A 20,006-nucleotide genomic window follows, 5' to 3' on the forward strand; every position below is an offset into this window, starting at 1 on the left:
TGTTCCGAATTGTGGGCCTATAGCCCTACTGCTAGTAGCTAAACACCACGTCATTTTCAGTCACGCATTAAATGTAATGTTTCTGCTACTATCAGTAGCCTACGTTTTGCACTCACATGGGCATGAGTCGTTTTTCTACTATCACGTTACTGGTGATTACACAAAAATGCGTCAATAACTGAAAATGACGTCTAATGATCGTGCACGCCTTAGTATCATGTGCTAAGTTATATTAACCAGCAGATGTCGCTGCAGTAATATTTGTTGGGATAGGCCATAGACTAAAAAAAAAGTCCTATTCTTTTCATGCCATGTAGGAATTTATTAGAGGCATTTATTCTATAGGCTAACACTTTTCCAGCTGTTAGATAGGTCTCCATGTTTAGTGTTACCCTTAAAGGATTAGTTCACTTCAGAATTAATATTTCCTGATAATTTACTCACCCCCATGTTATCCAAGATGTTCATGTCTTTCTAGGATTTTTCTCCATATAGTGGACTTTAAGAGTTACCAACAGTCTAAATTGCAGTTTAAATGCAGCTTCAAAGGGCTCTATGCGATCCCAGCAAAGAAGTAGGCCTAAGGGTCTTATCTAGTGAAACGATCAGTCATTTTCTAAAAAAAAATATACAAATTTATATACACAGTTTCACTTAAAAGTCTTTAAAAGTCCATTTTATCATGCTTATTGCCTACCTTTGCATAATTTTCATGCTTGGTAAAGGCAGCAGTCAGCCATACTAAACAAAATCATTAAGAAGATCATCACTGAAAAAAATAACTGCTCGGTCTATATTTTAAAAAACAAAATGCAATTTTTTTTTTTTACGTCTTTTTTTTTTTTTGTACAAGCATGCCCTTGAATTACCAAAACTACAAAATACAAATAACATGATGCCTGTGTTATCATTTTTCAGTCATGACAACTCTCAGGATAGTTTGTAAAACATTTTATTAATGTAAATAGAATGTACATAGGTTTGGTCTTGGCAGACCAGATCTGCTATGCTGCTGCTGAAGTTATGCTTGCCGCTACAGCTGCAAAGCAAGTATACTTGCTTCTGTTAAATGCTCGGAACATAAAATTAAAGTAAACATGTTGCTGCTACTAGAGAGAGGGAGACCCGTTACAGATCTAGGCAGGTGGTGTTGGGGAGGCGTAGGGCTAGAATGATCATTTGCATAGTGTGCAGAGATGTGCATTTGTTTGGATGCCATGTGGTTATATAGGGAAATGGTTATGGATACGTGAAATTGATTGGCTGGGAACATTACATTGAAGAAACCAATCAGAACGCTAATAGAGTTTCATGGCTGAACTATTCATGTATTATTTATTATTATGAGTCAAATGCATGAGACATTAAGTACTTTTGGGTGTTTCATTTATTGACCATAATACAGGAATAAAGCAGCACTCATCAACAGAACACAACAGGTAATGAGCAGTGTAAATAAATAAATAATGCATGGCTTAAAATGGCAACAGAAATAAACACCGTAACACTATTTTTAAATTACTGTAAGGTTTGTTGTGTGCATGCTGTTGATTACATTATCTAAATGGTCTGTTTATAAATATTTTGTACCCTCAGCAGTTTATTAAAGTGCTAAATCTAACAATCTTGCATACAATGGTGTTATACACCGTTGCTTAAATCTTTTTCAAATTTTAAATTTTCTATTGAAATATTAAATTTCAAATATAGGCATCTAAGTTTTGTCAGTCATTATAAATGATTAAAATACGAATATCATATTTTATATACATGTTTAAATTTTTCACACAGCAATATTTCAATGGATGTTTCAATAGAAACATCATTTCAGAACTTCACAATACCATGAAAAATGTAAAACAGAATATAATTAATAATCTTTCATGTCAGATGAATAAATTAGCAATAAATAAATAAGTAATCTTATTTTTATAAAAATGGAAATGTGGATAACTCAAAGATAAATGTTTTCCTGTCATGTAAAGTTAGAGGTTGTTAACAATTTAAGCTGATTTAACCATGTGAATAGATATAGTACTCCATAAATACAATACAGAAAGCAGTTGCCATGTACAATACAGTGAAATCTTCCAAGCAGTTTATTTGAAAAAATGTACCTGACATATGTTCTTGTCTGCCATATTGATCATCTGTGAGTGTAATTTATTTTAAAGAAATTATAAATCATCACAAAATGTAAAGTGAATTTGCATTTTCCTTGCCAGCATGCAGTCTCCATGCAAGTGCATTTTTATCCTCTCAAGGGGCGAAAGACAATGGTTTTTAGACACTATTGTATTGCAAGAGAAAAAGAAACTTTCTCCAGAGGTTCTCCAATGAAATCCTAGTTGTTATATCCTCACTGCAACATACTAGCACAAGAAATACAATCATAAGCAGGCCCACAAATAATCCACAGAAATTCAACAATTTCCACAGAATTGGAACTACTAGTGCACATCCCCCCAACCATTGTGTGTTTATTAAATATTTAGACTAATTTGAGCTTTGCTTATGAGAGTATACAAACTCTAAGCTCTATTTAACAGATTTAAATCTATTCTGCAGAAAAATTTTGCCCCAAATATACGTGCAGAAAATGCAAAAAAAAAAAAAAAAAGATTAAAATTAATTAATAAAAAAACCTTCTGATTCTGTTTGGGCCAATGAAATATATAGTAGTTGCTAAAAGGAAACATATTTTAAGACAAAACATATGCTCATATATCTTCTAATAAATACTGTACATAGCTTTTTATCCCATAAGCAACTTGTATTAATTCTAGTTTTTAGTGCCATACACAAAAACAGCAAATATAGTCTCACTATTAAAATACATATCTAAAAACATTAGTCATTTAAGTCTTATTTTATACAGCAAAAGCTTCATAATACTGGATGCATAGGATTATATAATGTCATCTAGAAGGTGTGGTGCACCAACCCAATCAAGCATCCTTGGTTCAGACGCTGCCATGATCATACACATGAACTGCTTTCCGGTTCTCTTATCAATGGGATAAATTGTGGTGGGGGTGAACCTTTTGTTGCTCTCCACAAACTCACAAAGCTGGTTGTATATTTGTGGGAACTCGTGGCGAAGGAATACACCTCTGGTACGAAGCTCCCTTTGGATGTTAATGAAACAAATCTCTCTTGCTTTTCTGCCCTCTTGGCCATCCTTGTCGATGTCAGATGTCCCAGGAGGAGGGGTGAGAATCAGAGTCTCCATTTCACATTCTTTCTTAAAGATTTTCTTATCTGGGCTTGAGGAGGCCAATGAGACCTTGGCATACTTGCGAACTGTTGGTGTTTGTAATTTGGGTGAAGGAAGTTTAGGCACTAGGTCTCCAACAGCAATGGATACATTCAGGAGGAAACATTCAGTGGGGTCATATTCCTTGCCTGCATTCTGCAACTCTTTGCAGTATTGCCCAAGGTTGTCTTTGAAACTGTCTAACTCTCGAAGGGACAGATATGTTGGAGAGATTGTAAGGCTGTCAAGACCAACTTGAAGAAAGTTATCTGCACACCCGGGGTTTGGAAAACCCAGGAACAGAACTCCTCTCCCGCGGGACAGGTACCCTACCCTAGCAATGCGTGAAAAAGCTTTATGAATGTCAGAGTTCTCTCTACAGTGTTTTAGTATGTGCCTACAAACACTACTAATACGGCCATAAAGACAGTTCTCTTTATGCGTGTCCCAGTCTTCTCGCCTACAGTTTCTTGAACAGTAGTAGGTATAACAACTGTGGCAGGACTTGAAGTACAAGCAAGCATTGAATGTAGTGTCTTTGCGTAAGCATTTCCTGTTGGAGCACACCATAGTGTCATCTTCGGCTGCAATTTGGTTCAAAGCAATGTCCTCAACACTCCGCTGAAAACCCTCACAACCACTGTCATGGTCTTTAAATGTGTCTGGGCTGGTCTTTGAAGAGTCTGATTGTGTGTTCAAAAGTCCTGAATCCTCTTGATCTATATCCCTCTTCCCTTCTTTGGTCCCGTCATCTTGAATCAATTGTTTGAGTTGGTCTATCAGATCCTTGCTTGGTCTCCTGCTATTTTGAGGTTTGTAATCAATGACTAGGTCGGCTAGCAGCTCATCAAGCTGTTCAAGGCTTTGCTGCAAGGAGTAATTATTGTTCTTCCTCTCTGTGGATTCTGGTGGGTTTGCTGGTCTCTGTAAATTATGCATGTTTGCCGTTTGACATCGGCCTGTATTTTGGGTATTCCAGCTGCTAGTTCCCCCATCTCTATTGTTGCTCTTTGCTGCACGGATGTCATTGTCAGTAATTGTAATCTCTGGAGTTACAAACCATTGCCCCCTTGCACTGTTTTGTCTGTCACCAGCACACTTTTCTAGACAGTTTTCAGAGAGAGACAAGGCAGCATAACGTCTCGGCGAACTAGAAAGGTTTACAATAACCGGTTGTTGGCTATTATTCGAAGGAACTCCTGGTCTTCCTTGATGGAGAAGGTTCTCGTAACTCCTGCCTCTTGAAACGCCATGTTCTCTGTCCATATGAGGGATTAGAATGTTGTCCCAGGATTTTGAGTAATTTCGGACATCTGCTCCTAAACGACTTGGCTCTGTAAAGTCATTGGGATACCACGGGCTTATCGATGGCACTCGCTGAGGAGTGGCCTGTGAGGATGCGTACTGACTGGAATATGTAGCAATGCTTGACCGGTGCCAGTCATCTGAAAAGACCTGGGACATACGTGGCCGCCGTCGTCCCTCTGTATGATATCCTCTCATAGGAATGTTTAATTCTGCTGGGTAATGGCAAGGCCGTGTATAGAACATCTTTGAGGGATCAGAGGGAAATGCATATGCTCTTGGATCCTCCTGAAAGTATGTTTCACTCTGAGGAGTAGATATGAAGTATGGCCCTGGCTCACTCACTGAATATGGTCTACCATAAAATGGATCCAAGGGTTCACGATGGGAATCTGCATAGTACGAACGCACAGGCAAAGTATGAACCCAGCGAGTCCTTGGGTCAAGTACATACTGACTACTAACAGAGGGATTTTGGCTGTTGCTGCTGTTAATACTGTATTGGTCATCCTGATAATATGTCCTACTTGGTGGGTGAACTGGATACCTGCAGGGATCGTCCGTGTAGAAGAACTTGGTTGGGATGTTAGGATTAGACAAGGTCCTGTACTCCCTTGGGTCTCTAGGAGAAGTCCTTCCGAAAGGGATCTCTCCAGACTGAATGTAACTACCGGACAAGCTGTTGGGATATTGATATGCTTGCCTATATTCCATGTTGTAACACTCACTGGGAGTAGGTGTTCTAGAGGTGGATGTCTGACTTGGAAAAGAGACGTTCCTGATCCCTGATGTTGAGGAAAGCTGCCAGGGAACATTACTTCTGTGAGTAGGCATTTTCCGTGCAGTGTGCTGGAGAACTGAGGCATCTGGCTTAATATCAACACGACACCTTACGTGGGGAGTGTTAGTTTGTTTCTCCTGTCTGCTCTCCTCAAAGCAATCAGAAACATAGAGGGGTGCATGGGGTTGTAACTTGATTGGATGAACTTCATTAACTAAAGCCCTGTTTAAATGAGAGGCTTCTCGATTTGGCAAACCTTCAGATCTCTTCTGGGGGTCCACTGGAGACCGACGCCTCATGGTTGCAGGTGGCGAGACTGTGATGGGTACAGGGGTCAGGGTGGCTCGAACTCTCGGAGCACTTTTTGAGCGAGGCTTACCATGAACACTAGTCTTTGCTGCCTCATTGCTTTTGTCTGTGCTGATTTGTTGATGGGAGAGTCTCGAGTTGAACAGATCTGGTGAGGAAAAACGTAAGTGTCCCTGCTGTCCAATGCCATTCCAGACTGCATCCTTACTTACTGTCTGCTGATCAGATCTGTAAGGATACTCCATGGACGAGGAAAAGTCCTTTGGGTCATCCAGTGACTCAATGAAGTCAAAGCTACGGCAATGTCTCTTGTTAATAGTTTCGAAGTTTTGATCCAGTGGGCCAACCATTTGGGAATCACATTGCTTAGAAGATCCAGAATACTTTGAGAGCCCAGAGTTAGGGCCAATATTTATGTCTTGATACAAAGTTGATGTTAATATGTCAGGGGGATCCGTACGTGTCATCTTAAATGGACCCCCGTTATTTCTCCCCTCAGTTGATGTCTCCTAAAGAGAATCAAAAACAGTCTTATTAGATACACATTTTCTTTAATTCAACCATTTAAATATCTAAATAATATGGATAACGGATCCCATTTGAAGTCAGATCTCTGAAAATGACCTACTTATGCTTAGAAAAGAACATAATACATTAAAAAGAAGATGAAAGAGAGAATTTCATGACTTATCTTTGGATTTGCAAGATACCTCACAAGGCATTCATTTAAAAATGATCTTGCTTCACAACACATACATTGGACCACTATTATGTACTATTATGTACAAATGCCTGCACAGTAAGTTATAGGCATCATTCACATATTTGCCAAATTAAATGAAAAAAAAAGAATGAATATGAAATGTAATATGAATTAAAAGAATTTAAAACTATTCAAATGATTTCTTATTCAGATGCCTTTTTTACAACAACAAAATAACATATACAGTTTTACCACATCCTACTGCAACAGCCCTACTCCTGCCCATTAATAATAGTGCCACTCTGGTCTTTGGGGAAATAAAAATGAATAGAGTGGAAATAAGGTTAAAAAAGGAGAGCATATAAACTGGTAAATATCAGATGGTAGTTTTACATAGATGGTAGATATGTTGCACATTGCTCATTTAAAATGCAGAAGATCAGTTCTGATCCCAGAATTCAGTTCCAGCTGCACATAGAAACACACAAGAACCATGAAAGTGATGCACACATCTGTGCACATGGTCTATATTTATGTTTGCTCTGATTTTCACTGTTCCTCATGACTTTGCTTTCTTGAGACTATCTTCTTTTGTCCTATTAAATATTTGCATTTCAAAACAAAGGGTCGTTTTGTTTGTGCTTGTCTCTACACCCTGCCTCTGTGTGTGTGACAATTATGGGTTTTTTTTGTTTTTTTTTACTGAATGTTGAACTTAAATAAGAATAAGATTTTATTTATCTACTATAAATGTTATTGTATTTGGTTGCTTTTTTATCCTGGGATACAGCAGAATGGCTGTGTGGCATTTACAAAAGGATTAGGAGCTAATTTCGAGGTTATTTACAATGTTTGGCTTTTCAGGGATTTTTTAAATGACAGTAGGAGCTACGGAGCCCCACTTACTGGCTACCTCCTTTCAGCCAAGCCTGAAAACCATCTGTTCATCCTGCTGAGAAAGGACCGATGAGCAGTCTACACACACATACACACACACTCACACCTTCACTCTTTCACTGGATTCATCTAAAACAGTACTAGAATTTCAGCTTTTCAACATATTATTACATTGTGAATGTTTTTTTGCACTAACAGTACTAAAACAAATTCTTCATACATTGCAGGCCAAAGTGAAAGCACAGTATCATGAAAATGTTTTTTTATTTAATATCAAATGATATCTAGATGGTCTCCAAAAATAAATAACATAAACTGACATGAGTATTTTTGTGCATCCTAAGGGATGGACTAACAGACACATTGTCAGTGGCAACTCCTCATTAAAAAAAACTCAGGTTGACATTATCACTTGGACATAAAGAGTAATAAAACTCCACCTGGGCTAAGATCAGATCTGATGCGGTTCTGTGATTGATGCAGCTGGGACTGGATGACTTCCATGACTAGTGTATTACATGTCTGCTGGGAACAATTTTCGGCACAAACAAAAATTGCACTTTAAAGTGCACTAAGCACTTCATCTACTTTTAGAAGCATTTGCTCTAGTGTCTCTGCAGCCAGAGGTCTCACGTGATTAGCGGATAACCCATAACTATTTTGTGTCTAAAAATGTTGAATGCCGTCTGGGCCTCTCCAAATTGTTAAAGAGAGCTGAATCGCACATTTTAAAAGCTATTTATAAAACAGTGTCACTCATGGTAAATGCTTACGAATCAGGTTACTTTGGGCTGCCATTTTCACTGGTTCTGATTCTAGCTGACTAAGGGTATAAATGTCCTCTTGGTGGGCTAATATCATCTCGCATTGCCCGTCTCCTTCGCTCTTAACACTGTAGGTCACAAAAAGATGGAGAAGTAACATAAAAGCTGAGAAAAGCATGCAAATTATATTCACATATCACATAATTAAATAAAATATTACTGTATCACCCCGAGTTGATCCACCTCTGCGTACAGTATTAGATTACACTGAAACACTGAGAATAAAAATACATTTTCCTTTGGTCAGCTAATGCTTTTTGCCCATCTAACCAGCATTTAGCAATAATTTAGAAGGATGCAATTATTTAAAAGGAAAGTTCCACAAATAGAAATATAATGAGGACAAAAAAATAGAGCATGACAGAGAGTTTTTGAGGGCATTGTCATTAATCTTTTTTTGGATTAAAACATTAAAAAGCAAAACGTCCATCTTGGGCAAAGTAGATGTTAATAATTCCCTTCTTCCTTTCTGCAAGGTGGCTGATCAGCATGCATTTTCACAGCTAGCAGAGCCAGTACTTGTGACTGAGACCTGACTGCCCTCACAGAGTAAATCACCACCTGTCTGACACTTCCATCACAGTCTGCCAAAACTAGCTTCCTTTCACTTCTTAACCATCATTCATTCTTGAAAACAACCACTTTTAGGAAGTACAAAGTATGCACGTACACTTGCAGGAGAAGGCATGTGAGTTCACCGGGATTTCTGAATAAACTGGTCATAAAATATGACAATCGTCAGCTAAGTCCCAAAAGAATCAGTTCTGGAGTGAATCGTTCGTCATCATGGGTTCACTGAACGAGTCAGTTACAGACATTGTGAGTAATGAAAAATTCCTTTAAGCTACAGTCTTGACTCCAAGAAACCATGACAGCAGAAAGTGTTAGCAGCAGCAGTTAATCTCACATGATGCCTATCTCCTTAAATACACAACCCATTCCTCAAACGAGCTTGCAGAGTGGGTTTTTTTTTTTTTTGGCCGGATATGAGGCAAAGAGTCTATATTTGGACACAATGGATAATGGGAAAGATGCATCTGAGTCTCTCAGTGAAAGCAGCCCAGCTGGATAATTCTGTAGAGATTCTGTAGATTTGGAGGTGAAATTTCTTTTCTTTTCCAACAAGAAAGCTCAAAGGATTTTTAGTGGAACTGAAAGTCCAAACGATTATACCAACCTATGAATCTCAAATATCTTTAGTCTATAAGTCTCACAAAAGTCTTTAGTTTATAAGGTTATGATAGAAACAAGTGGAAACTTCAGTTTCTTTGTTTTCCCAGCTTTCTTTTCAACTGCAAACATAATGTCTTTATTCAGCACATTTATGTTCTTCTTAAACTGCACATTTCGTTTCCTCTTCAATTGCACAACAAAACTAGATCACTGCCATTACAATCAAAGCTGCATTGCATTTTTGCCACTAGCTAATTCAGTAGTTTATGAGAAGAAATTAATTATAGATAAAACATAAAAAAGACAATATTAAAGGGATAGTTCACCCAAAAATGAAAATTGTGTCATAATTTACTCAGATCTCACCCCCCATTGACTACCATATATTTTTCCCCCTACTATGGTAGAGATCTGCTTGGTTACAATCATTCTTCCAAATGTCTTCCTTTGTGTTCAGCAGAACAAATTTAATATCTCCACCATTTAATATCTACTGTTCTAGGTCGTAAGAGACTGTTTTACTTTGTTCATGTACTAATTGATTTAGACAATAGCACTCAATAAGAATAAGACTCAATAACACTTTTTGCATAAAAGTGGTCAAAGTGGTACAATAATATTGTAAAATCTTTTTTTTCTTCATCTTGTTTTCCAAGCAATTGCATGTATTCAGAACAACAGGTGCAACATACCCTATTACGACTGCTGCATTGCACAAACTGTCTTTTTAATGGGTTTCAGTATTTATGGCCTGTTAAAATAAATATAGCAAAAACAAGATAAGCATTTCTCTCTCTCTCTCTCTCTCTCTCTCTCTCCCTCCCTCTTTCTAACCCTCTCTTTGATTCCAAGCAGAGTATAATTTTAATAGTAAAGTCTTGTATTGTTGATTATCCATTGAAACATCTGTGCGCATGCTCACGGTCCTTTTTTTCAAAATATTAGGTAAAAGGCGAAAGTTAAAGTGCCATTTCTTTTATGTTTTTTACTTTTGTAATCACAAGCTCATTTAAAATGGTATTAAAGCACACACAAAAATACATATGGCTTCTCAATTAATATGAGATGATAAAATGGTAGGTTGCCTAACAATTATAACATTAGAAATAGTTTTAAATGAAATATAACATGTGAAACCTCAGCACTTGTCAACTTCCCAAAAGTATTTATGTCAAATGTCCTACTGTTAAATGTAGGCTATGTCACATTTATCCATACATTGTACTAAACTTACTCCTCCCTAAACCTTCTCTGGACAAACACATACTGTACCACATGTTCTGTCGCCTGGATACCTAGCAAAACCACAAAGTCCACTATGTACAATTTACTGACTTGCAAACCAACCTGATTTACAAGGTCGCCATAAAGCGTAGCGTATATCAACATCCTCCGTCCTCAGTCTTTGATAAGGCTTGTTAATGAATCTGACGAAGCTGATTAACATGTCGTGGTTTTACAGTCCTTCGAAAGTGCATTGCGAAAATGAAACCTTTGCCCATCGCACCAAAATGTAACACAAAAGCACACTTTGTTCTCATTTATTGCTGCGGCATGAGCCCCGCACTATCGAGCATCTCTCGTAAAATGACCTAATGTCTTTCGGCGCAAAACACATCAGTGATACCCAAAACCACTGCAACCTTATCGGTCTTACTAAGATAATTCTTGAAGTCATAAGTTTTGTTTTTCCAGTGTATTTCAAGCTTTTAGTAGTGTACGCATTTATCTTACCGTCTTCATCCATAGTTAAGCTCCTGAAGGTGCAGATAATCTGTGGATTTATGTATCAGTCACGGATCATTTAGAGATTATGTAGTCTCCATATCATATTAGATGCTGTAGGGTGGGCTGCATCAAACTCCTTAAGTATTGTTGTTCGCCCACGGGTCTCGGGGGCGTACTGAGACAAGACGAGGGGGTGTGACCGCATCCCTCATGCGTTGCGTTTCTTGTTTGAGATGCGCAGTGACTGCGCATGCGTGCGACGTTGGATGCGCGCTTGAACCCTGCCTGCGCGCGTGCGTGTGTGTGTGTGTGTGTGTAATGCACACGAATCTCATGCTGGATAGACATATGCGATGGCACAGCTTTGAGACATGATTTTAATTATGAAGGTGTCATATCTTGCTGATAGGCTGATTGCTGATTCAAGAACAAAGATGAATTTTAATATTTTTATTTATGAATTCCAAGTATCTATCTATCTATCTATCTATCTATCTATCTATCTATCTATCTATCTATCTATCTATCTATCTATCTATCTATCTATCTATCTATCTATCTATCTATCTATCTATCTGTCTGTCTGTCTGTCTGTCTGTCTGTCTGTCTATCTGTCTGTCTGTCTATATGTCTGTCTGTCTGTCTGTCTGTCTATTCCTTCAGGTTAAGCATATGTGCAAATAATAATAATAATAATAATTCATATAAAGCATGTTTGATAGAATGGTTGTTAGTTTAGAAAAATAAAATAGCAGACCAATATTGGGAAAAAAAAGTTGTGGCAAGGTTCAAAGTTCAAACCTGATTTTCCACTGCATTAAAAAAAATTATGAATTTATTTTAATATTTTTTTACTCAGTCAAATGTGTCATTGGTGTTATATTGTTTAATATTTATTTGAAAACAAAATAAAGATTTAATCATATAACGTCTTGGTTTTAATCAGATCAGTGGTGTGTTTTGAAATGCTATTGATGTTAAATTCATGTTTAATAAGAATTTGTGATATGTACTAATAATGTTTTTATGTATGAAAACTGAACTGAAAAATTTTACATTTAAATCTGCATTTTTTTTTTTTTTTTTTTTTTTTTTTAAATGATCCATCTGGAAATGATTTTATTGGGCAACCATAACCTTAGCATTTCCTGCCTTTCTAATAATAGAACTTTATTGTACTGTTGCACCTGCCTGTTTATTCAAATAGCTGAAAACGGCTGATTTTGTGGGCTATTTAATCAAACATGACAAAAAAAGTGTCTGTACCCTATAGCACACTGAATACAGACACCATCTTATAGAATCATGAGTAAAATGCACATGTATTTGCAGTTTGAGCCATGGGAGCTGCCCATACAAGACCAGGCTTGTTGGTCAATTGAATAGCATTATTGTAGCTGTAATCCAGCCGCTTGTTTCCCTCTGAGTGAAACTTTTATTGCTTTATATCTTGCTTTTGTGCATCCTACAACTTTAAAGTAACTGGCAGACTTGTAATTTAGTGAACTATCCCACTGGAGCCATTGCATTCCTTCTTAATGCAGTGAAAAAGAACAACAATGTTTTTGATAAACACTATTTTCCCAGTCTGTCATAGCCATTACAGTGCAAAACACCGCTGGCAGCTGACATTTGATTGTTTTGTTTCTTATTATCTATTTTCTTCCTGCTCTCTATAGGGCTTGTGTGCTGAGGTGTGACTCAGCTTCTATTCTGTCTCAAGGCAGCTTTCTTCTATTTCTTTGCTTTTGTCATACTAAAAGACAGCTCTGGTTTAAAGGGTTAGTTCAACCAAAAATGAAATTACTGTCATTAATTACTCACCTTCATTTCGTTCCACACCTGTAAGACATTCGTTCATCTTCTGAACACAAATTAAGATATTTTTCATGAAATCCGAGAGGTATATGACTCGTCCATAGACAGCAATATAATCAACACTTTGAAGGTCCAGAAAGGTACTAAAGACATTGTTAAAACCGTTGACGTTACTGCAGTGGCTCAACCTTCATTTTATGAAGCGACGAGAATACTTTTTGAGCACAAAAACTAAACAAAAATAATGACTTTATTCAACCATCTCTTCTCTTCTGTGTCATTCTCATGTTGTTTACGTCCAGTGCTTCTACATCAAAATGGTGACTCATTATTGGGACGCTCCTGCGTCAGCATCACATTCATGCATCGAAGCCTTCACTGTGCTTACTGTGTCAAATACGTAAGGATAATCATGTCGACTGTTTTAACAATGTCTTTAATACCTTTCTGAACCCTGAAAGTGGTGATTATATTGCTGTCTATGTCTATATACCTCTCGGATTTCATCAAAAATATCTTAATTTGTGTTCTGAAGATGAATGAAGGTCTTACCGGTGTGGAACGACATGAGGGTGAGTAATTAATGACAGAATTTTCATTTTTGGGTGAACTAACCCTTTAATCTATCTTTCCATACACAGTATAAAAATATTCAAGATAATGCATATCTGTAAAATATTGTAGAACATGTTTTTCAGAAGTAAAAATTATAAATTATTTTGATGGAATTTGTTTTTCTTCAAGGCTATACATTTAATTCTATTTTTTATAACTAAGAATTGCCTTATAATTTATAAAGAGAGGGCAATTCCCTGTGTAAACCTTCTCTTTTGTTTAGAATTTATTTTAGAAATATTTTCTTCTTTTTTAAGTTTTAAAACTTTTTTGTTGAGTTTTATGTTGTGTTAATAAGTTAGTGTTCATATACATTATTTTAGTGTCATGAGTGTGTCTGAGTGTTTTGTGTTTGTGTGCGGTTACACATCGCAGATTGGCTTGTATCTTTCCACAGTGTAATTCAGACTTCTGCAAAGAGGCTGTCTTTGAAGGATAGGGCAATTATAAACTATATTTGCAACCTGTAAATAATGACACAACAACTGGGAATAAGATCACACAGGTTCTGCTTATCAGTCCTGCCAGGAAACAAGGCCATGTTAACAAGGTACCAAGTAGATATAATAAGCTAATCACTGGATTTTCCAGGATTTGCAAGATTAACGGCATCAAATCTTTGAAAGAGTTTTGCTGAGGCACTTAGATAGATTTTGCACAGCTATGACCTAATATCACAATGTCTGTTTTCTGTGTCCTGCAGCGTATATAGAAAAGCTTGTCCTTGTGTTTTTCAGTTTTGCTTGTTCATTTCTTCTCCAGTCTGCAGGGCCATAACTGAGTGAGATATATAACTCATAATATCGCTGCTTCAGTCATCTGAATGATAACACTCTTAGCTGATGACCCCTCAGCTGTTCTGAGAATAATCAAGGCCATAACTACACCTGATCCCCCCTCTCTCTCTGCCTTATCTCTCTGTCTGGCCTGAATTTATGGTTCTGCCCTGCTGATAGCAAACTCATTACAGTGTCACCAGTAAGATCACACGGCAGTGTCTGTGGTAGAGGTATCTTTAGAGAAGCACAGGGGAAATGAATTAGCAGAGACAAGACTGCTGAGCTAAGGGCTGCCATTGTTCATCATATCTTATAGCCTGAAAGATAGTCGAAAAGGGCACAGAGGATATAAGGGCTTTTAGTAGTCTGAAGGTGACTATGACAAGTTTATCAGGATATAGTCGATTTAAGCAATATGCCTGTGTTTTACAGGCTTATAGGTAAGTGGTGTTCTTAAGCACAACGCAAGCAAAATCCAGAGACCACAGTGTTACCAGCTTAGTTCAAATGGTTTACTGTCCACATAATATTGAACAGCAGACTATTTTTATTTGAGTTAAAATCCCTAAAGATGATTCATTTTTAGTGATAACATATCGATTGTTAAGCATTGATAGATAGTTCTGTAGAAGACTGATAGGTGAATTCCTGCTGAAGAACTACACTACCCATAATTCTGCATTAGAAGTCGGCATTTCTATGCAAAAGAAAAAGATGGAGAAAAGAACTTCCATAAATCCGCACGTTTGATATAACTGAATGAATTTCCTCAAACTACTTATATATTTGTTTACAATAGTTAGTCATGATCCTCGAATTTGATTGGTCGAGTGGTCGACTTTTCACTGTTTGTTTCTTTTATCACTCCTTGTCCATGTTTGAGCTTTCAGTCATTGCATTTGTGTTGAGAATTTGGCGACAATGATATACTCTTTGTATGTAACATTGTTATGCCAGTAGGTGGTGGCAAGTTTTTTGAGTGAGTCAGAGTGATTCACTTAATTCATATGTTCAAACAAATTGATTCATTCAGGAACGAAACGAGTGACCATTGCTGAATTCAGATCCGCATACTATACTACTCATACTTCTTTTACCACATTTTCTATGGCAGAAATAGTAAGAGTAGTATGCGGTTCATAATTCAGCACATCTTTATGAGTGAACCATTGAATCATTCACATGGATTCATCAACCAATTCGAAAGCACTCACTGAGACATTCACATTTGTACTTACATGAAATCATGTTCACTGACACATTCAGGAACGAAATACGTTGATGAATATTTTACAATAAACTGAAAGTATGCTGTTTTATGCTTACAATAAATGATTATAGACCTATGTCAGTAGTATCGTACCATTATTTGAATTAGGTTACGTAATTCCTGCTGCTTTATGGCGTATTTCTTTTTCCTTTTTCAAATACTTTTTTGCCTCAAATGAAAGTTTGTAATATTGTGTTCATCTTGGTTTAAAGGTGCTACAGAGGATCTTTTCGTCGACTGAGAAACCAAAGACTGTTAGTGAGTTTTTTAAATGAGCGCATGCGTAAGAACAACCCCCCTCCTTCACAGCTCATTTCGAGGGAACGCCTCCCAAAACTAGTATTGGAACACGAGTGTTTACCACCGGCATTCGCTGTGTTGTGTTAGTGGATTCATTATGTCGGACTCACCGCAGGTAACTCATAACCTGCAGTTGTTACTCCTGTCTTCTGACAAAAAACATTGCATGCGGCGCCTGTGGAGTGTGGAAAGTTACTGGAGCGCGCAGCCGCACACGTCTCTCACAAGGAAAGTCATGGCAGTGATTGACAAGCCAGAGGGCCAATCGTTAACGCGATGATCGCGTAAACGATTGGCTGATGTTTTTAAGGCCCTACCTTGTGCACAGATGATGTATATTAATATTATTCCTTTCAGTGCACCTAATAAATAGTCTTTTATCAGTTAGTAAAGACAGTTTCAAGTAATATTGCAAAAATGTATAAAACAAAACATCCTCTTTAGCACCTTTAATGCTCAGAGCTCTTACTGAATATTTTTAAAAACCCTTATGAAGAAGGAAAATGAAGGAAAAATATTTACTGAGGCTAGCCGCTGAGTAAGTGGGCGGCAGCAGTTGCACTCTTAACACAAATTCTTCACATTTTACATGCAGTAATAAAATACAATATTCATACTGTAGGCTACTGTGCCTCTGTCCTTCTCTGTTAGTGAGAACTCATCACTGTTATTGGCATGGCAACCCAGCTTCCCGTTGGTTTAGCCTGCCCACCATCTGTCTGCTCCCATATGGGTTTGAAATGATGCAGCATGACAGGAGCCGTTCCCACAATGCAAAGGTGTGAGGACCCAGGGCCCTGCCACAGATCCATGAAGAGAAGCTCAGCTACAGGCTTTGATCTTTCAAGGCATGAATGATGCAACTCCTTCCAAGGAGCACGCAGGCATTAGAGGCCGTCCATCAGCTGCATGCTAGCAGGTGTCTCAGCTGCTCCAGAGACTCTTAGGAGGAAGAGGAAGATCAATGTCCTGGCTGCAAATCCTGCTCTTGTTGATAAGAGGCCTGTACTACAGAGGATCAATCAGGTTTACACCATTAGAGTGTTCAAAACAAAGTCTACGGCTGTTTGAACAGCTCCTAACTGACTGATGCATAATCCTTATGTGTTATCAAGATATCTTATGGTAGCATGATTCATTCAAACACGGCAAATGAGGCATACCAATTTGGTAGCTGGTCCATTTATTTTAATCAAAAATATATTAAAAATGTAATTCATACCTTTAATGATTTTAACACACCGCTTCTATGATTAACCTATTTAAAATTGGATTGATAATTTATTCGTATACATCATTATTTGTTTAAAATTCATATCCTCTTTTAACCTTTAATCAAAATAACTTCCCCTCCCTCTTGCAGCGACATCTCTTCTCTGATGACATATTTACTGGTGCGAGGGCGGGACAACCTGTCACTCGCATGACATCACAGCAACAGCAAAACACCACCATCCAAAGGACAAAATCAAGTCCCGTCCTACATTTTTTTCTTCTTGTTTGAGAAGCTGTTTCACTCGGACATGTCACAAAGAAAAGACTTTCGCAACTTCTGTTTCATGCCAACTTTAAAAGGTACAAAAAGAACATTTCGATTTTTTAACTGATGATAAAGATGTGTACACTAAATCGTTCTCAAAAACAAAATTGATATGATTTATGTTTTTTTTTTTAATGTGGACACTCTTACATCTCGTTGAACCTGGGGCTTTTTGATTACGATGCTATTTTATATAGCCTATACATAAGTATGAATGCAAGTTAAGTAGTGTTCAGTCATATTTACTCCCACGTTTGAGCAACCTTAACGTGATTTAATAACAAAGGATCCACATTCCATACACAGTAATTTAATAATCAGACTGCAACTCCGTCCTTCTGACAAGAACAGTAATTACTGCCATTTACTCATTTCACAAGCAGTCACTTAATCACCTTACAGCTGTACAAGCAAAATCAAAACTAAGATCAGATGATCTGGAATTATAATGTACTGCTAGTGAAGAACAGCCAGTGATGCCTTGAGGGGGTTTGGCATATATTGATTTTTCATCCTCCTCATGCTGAGTCATGTTGTTCAAGCTTGTTGATCTGTTCATCTGATTATGAAGTACACTTAAACCAGATTCCCACCTGTTGAGGTCACTAACCTTTCTCAGTAACACTTTAGAGTAGGCTAGGCCTAATGGTCTGTCATTAATAAGTAACTATGCAAGGAAGTAATGCAGGACAAATGAGTAGTATTACATTAACACTTCAGCTAACAAAAGCCGGGTGCACATTGTGTGATTTATAATAGTCCTTTACGATTGTTGCTTGTCAGACTGTACGAACATGATCCTCATGTCACACTGTGGGATCTCAGCTGTCCTATACGTCAGACTGTATGACAGTCAAAATGCGTTAAAAACGGACCCGTGTTCGAAAACTTTCCGGAGTTTAACATCATCAATCCACACACATTTGTGACCTGATCCAGCAAAATGAGTCACAGTGACCCAAATTTCAAAATTGAGATTTTGGTATCAATGGAAAGATGAGAAAATAAGCTTTAAAATGATATCCTAGTCAAAGTCATACCTTGAATGGTTTTAAAGATATACCCATTTGAATTATGGTCGTCTGCCCTCTTTTTCCAATTGAAAACCTGAGAAAATCGCTTTTAAAGTTCTTTGCCTGTTTTTTTGTTGATATCTTTCAAAATCCATTGCATTTAAAGGGATAAACTATTTATTTTACAGCTTAATTTCACCAAAGACATTTTTTTATATATAAATGCTATTAAACCAGGCTGAAGCTCAAATGATTTATTTGAACTAATATTTTATAAGGCACTTTTACAAAGATTTACTAAAATCAGAAAGATTGAACAGAAAGATTGTGTGTGTGTGTGTGTGTGTGTGTGTGTGTGTGTGAGAGAGAGAGAGAGAGAGAGAGAGAGAGAGAGAGAGAGAGAGAGAGAGAGAGAAAGTGAGAGAGGCAGAGAGACAAGCAAAGAGAGAACAAATAATGCTAGCCTATGCAATCATAACTTTGTGTAGGCTAGTTGACAATAACAGTGTAACAAATTCATAACGGAGATACCAACAGTTAAATATTGGGTTAAAATAAATCAGAACTAACTTACACACAGTATACTACACTATACTATACAGTACTGAACTTGAATCTTTCTGAGGAGATCTGCTAGCTTGTTTACACAGAGCGCGCGCTAGTCTGACAGGAGGATGGCTGGACCAATCGCGTGCCTGTCAGTCGAAACGGGGCTTTCCATTGATAAAAATCAGCGTTTATGTCAGTGTGTTTACATTTCTAAGCTTTTTGATTGGTTCTATACAACGTGTAACACCATATTTGGAGAGCAGAGATAGTGACGTTTCAGGGGATACCGGGAAATGCTCATAAGTGAGGAGAGGAGTTGAGAAGTTCATTTCCAGCGAATTTAGTAAAACCATGTCAAATTAATAGCCATTTAAATACCTTTAATCAATTATCTGAACTACGAAACTTTGGGAGATTATTTTTTAAAGTCTGTTCTTTGAAATTAGCTTAAAAAAATAGATTTTTTTCATTGTTTTTCCACATTATCGGCCCATATCTTAAAATAGAACATTGCGACTTCCGACTCATTTCGCCAGAGCGAGTCACATTTACACGCGGGACTGAAATGGTGGCTAACAAATAAATCTCTACCGTTCATTTTGATCACAACTTATCTTGAAAAACTAAGACAATTTGACGTTTGTCGAAGGAGAAGTTCAAATTTGATCGCAACGGTCATTAAAGGTGATAGAGAGGATTTTTTCGTCGACTGAGAATCCAAAGACTGTTACTGAGTTTTTCAAATGAGCATGCGTAAGAACAGCCCCCCTCCTTCACAGCTCACTTCAAAGGAACGCCTCCCAAAACTCGTGCACGAGTATTGGAACACGAGTGTTTACCACCGGCATTCACTGTGTCGTGTTTTTTGGATTCATTATGTCGGACTCACCGCAGGTAACTCATAATCTGCAGTTGTTACTCCTGTCTCCTGACAAAAACATAGCATGCGGCGCCTGTGGAGTGTGGAAAGTTACTGGAGCGCGCAGCCGCGCTCGTCTCTCACAAGGAACGTCACGGCAGTGATTGACAAGCCAGAGGGCCAATCGTTAACGTGATGATCGCGTAAACGATTGGCTGATGTTTTTAAGGCCCTACCTCGTGCACAGATTATGTATATTAATATTATTCCTTTCAGTGCACCTAATA

The 20,006-nt window shown here is 37.6% G+C and overlaps 1 protein-coding gene across 2 annotated transcripts; it reads right to left on the reverse strand.

Moving 5' to 3' along the window:
* Positions 1 to 1,369: 1,369 nt before the first annotated feature.
* On the reverse strand, positions 1,370 to 11,221 carry unm_hu7912 (un-named hu7912). 2 transcript variants are annotated; one of them, XM_048210441.1, is made up of 2 exons: positions 10,983 to 11,221; positions 1,370 to 6,160 (listed from the first exon to the last, which is right to left on the reverse strand). In XM_048210441.1, exons 1-2 carry the CDS (start codon positions 10,989 to 10,991, stop codon positions 2,909 to 2,911), a joined length of 3,261 nt encoding a protein of 1,086 aa, XP_048066398.1. In that variant the 5' UTR covers positions 10,992 to 11,221; the 3' UTR covers positions 1,370 to 2,908. The 2 variants fall into 2 exon arrangements, with proteins under 2 accessions (XP_048066398.1, XP_048066397.1); XM_048210440.1 differs by lacking the exon at positions 10,983 to 11,221 and adding an exon at positions 10,596 to 10,949.
* Positions 11,222 to 20,006: the final 8,785 nt, after the last annotated feature.

The sequence above is a fragment of the Megalobrama amblycephala genome, linkage group LG12, assembly GCF_018812025.1.
Source record: "Megalobrama amblycephala isolate DHTTF-2021 linkage group LG12, ASM1881202v1, whole genome shotgun sequence".
Taxonomy (NCBI): domain Eukaryota; kingdom Metazoa; phylum Chordata; class Actinopteri; order Cypriniformes; family Xenocyprididae; genus Megalobrama; species Megalobrama amblycephala.

What these genes read in the sequence shown, in the direction of transcription:
- unm_hu7912 (XM_048210440.1), bottom strand. Translation starts at nt 10,637, where the DNA reads ATGTTGATATACGCTACGCTTTATGGCGACCTTGTAAATCAG. An exon ending in ATGGCGACCTTGTAAATCAG is followed by an intron (nt 6,161 to 10,595) that starts GTTGGTTTGCAA and finishes GATTCTCTTTAG; the next exon opens with GAGACATCAACTGAGGGGAG.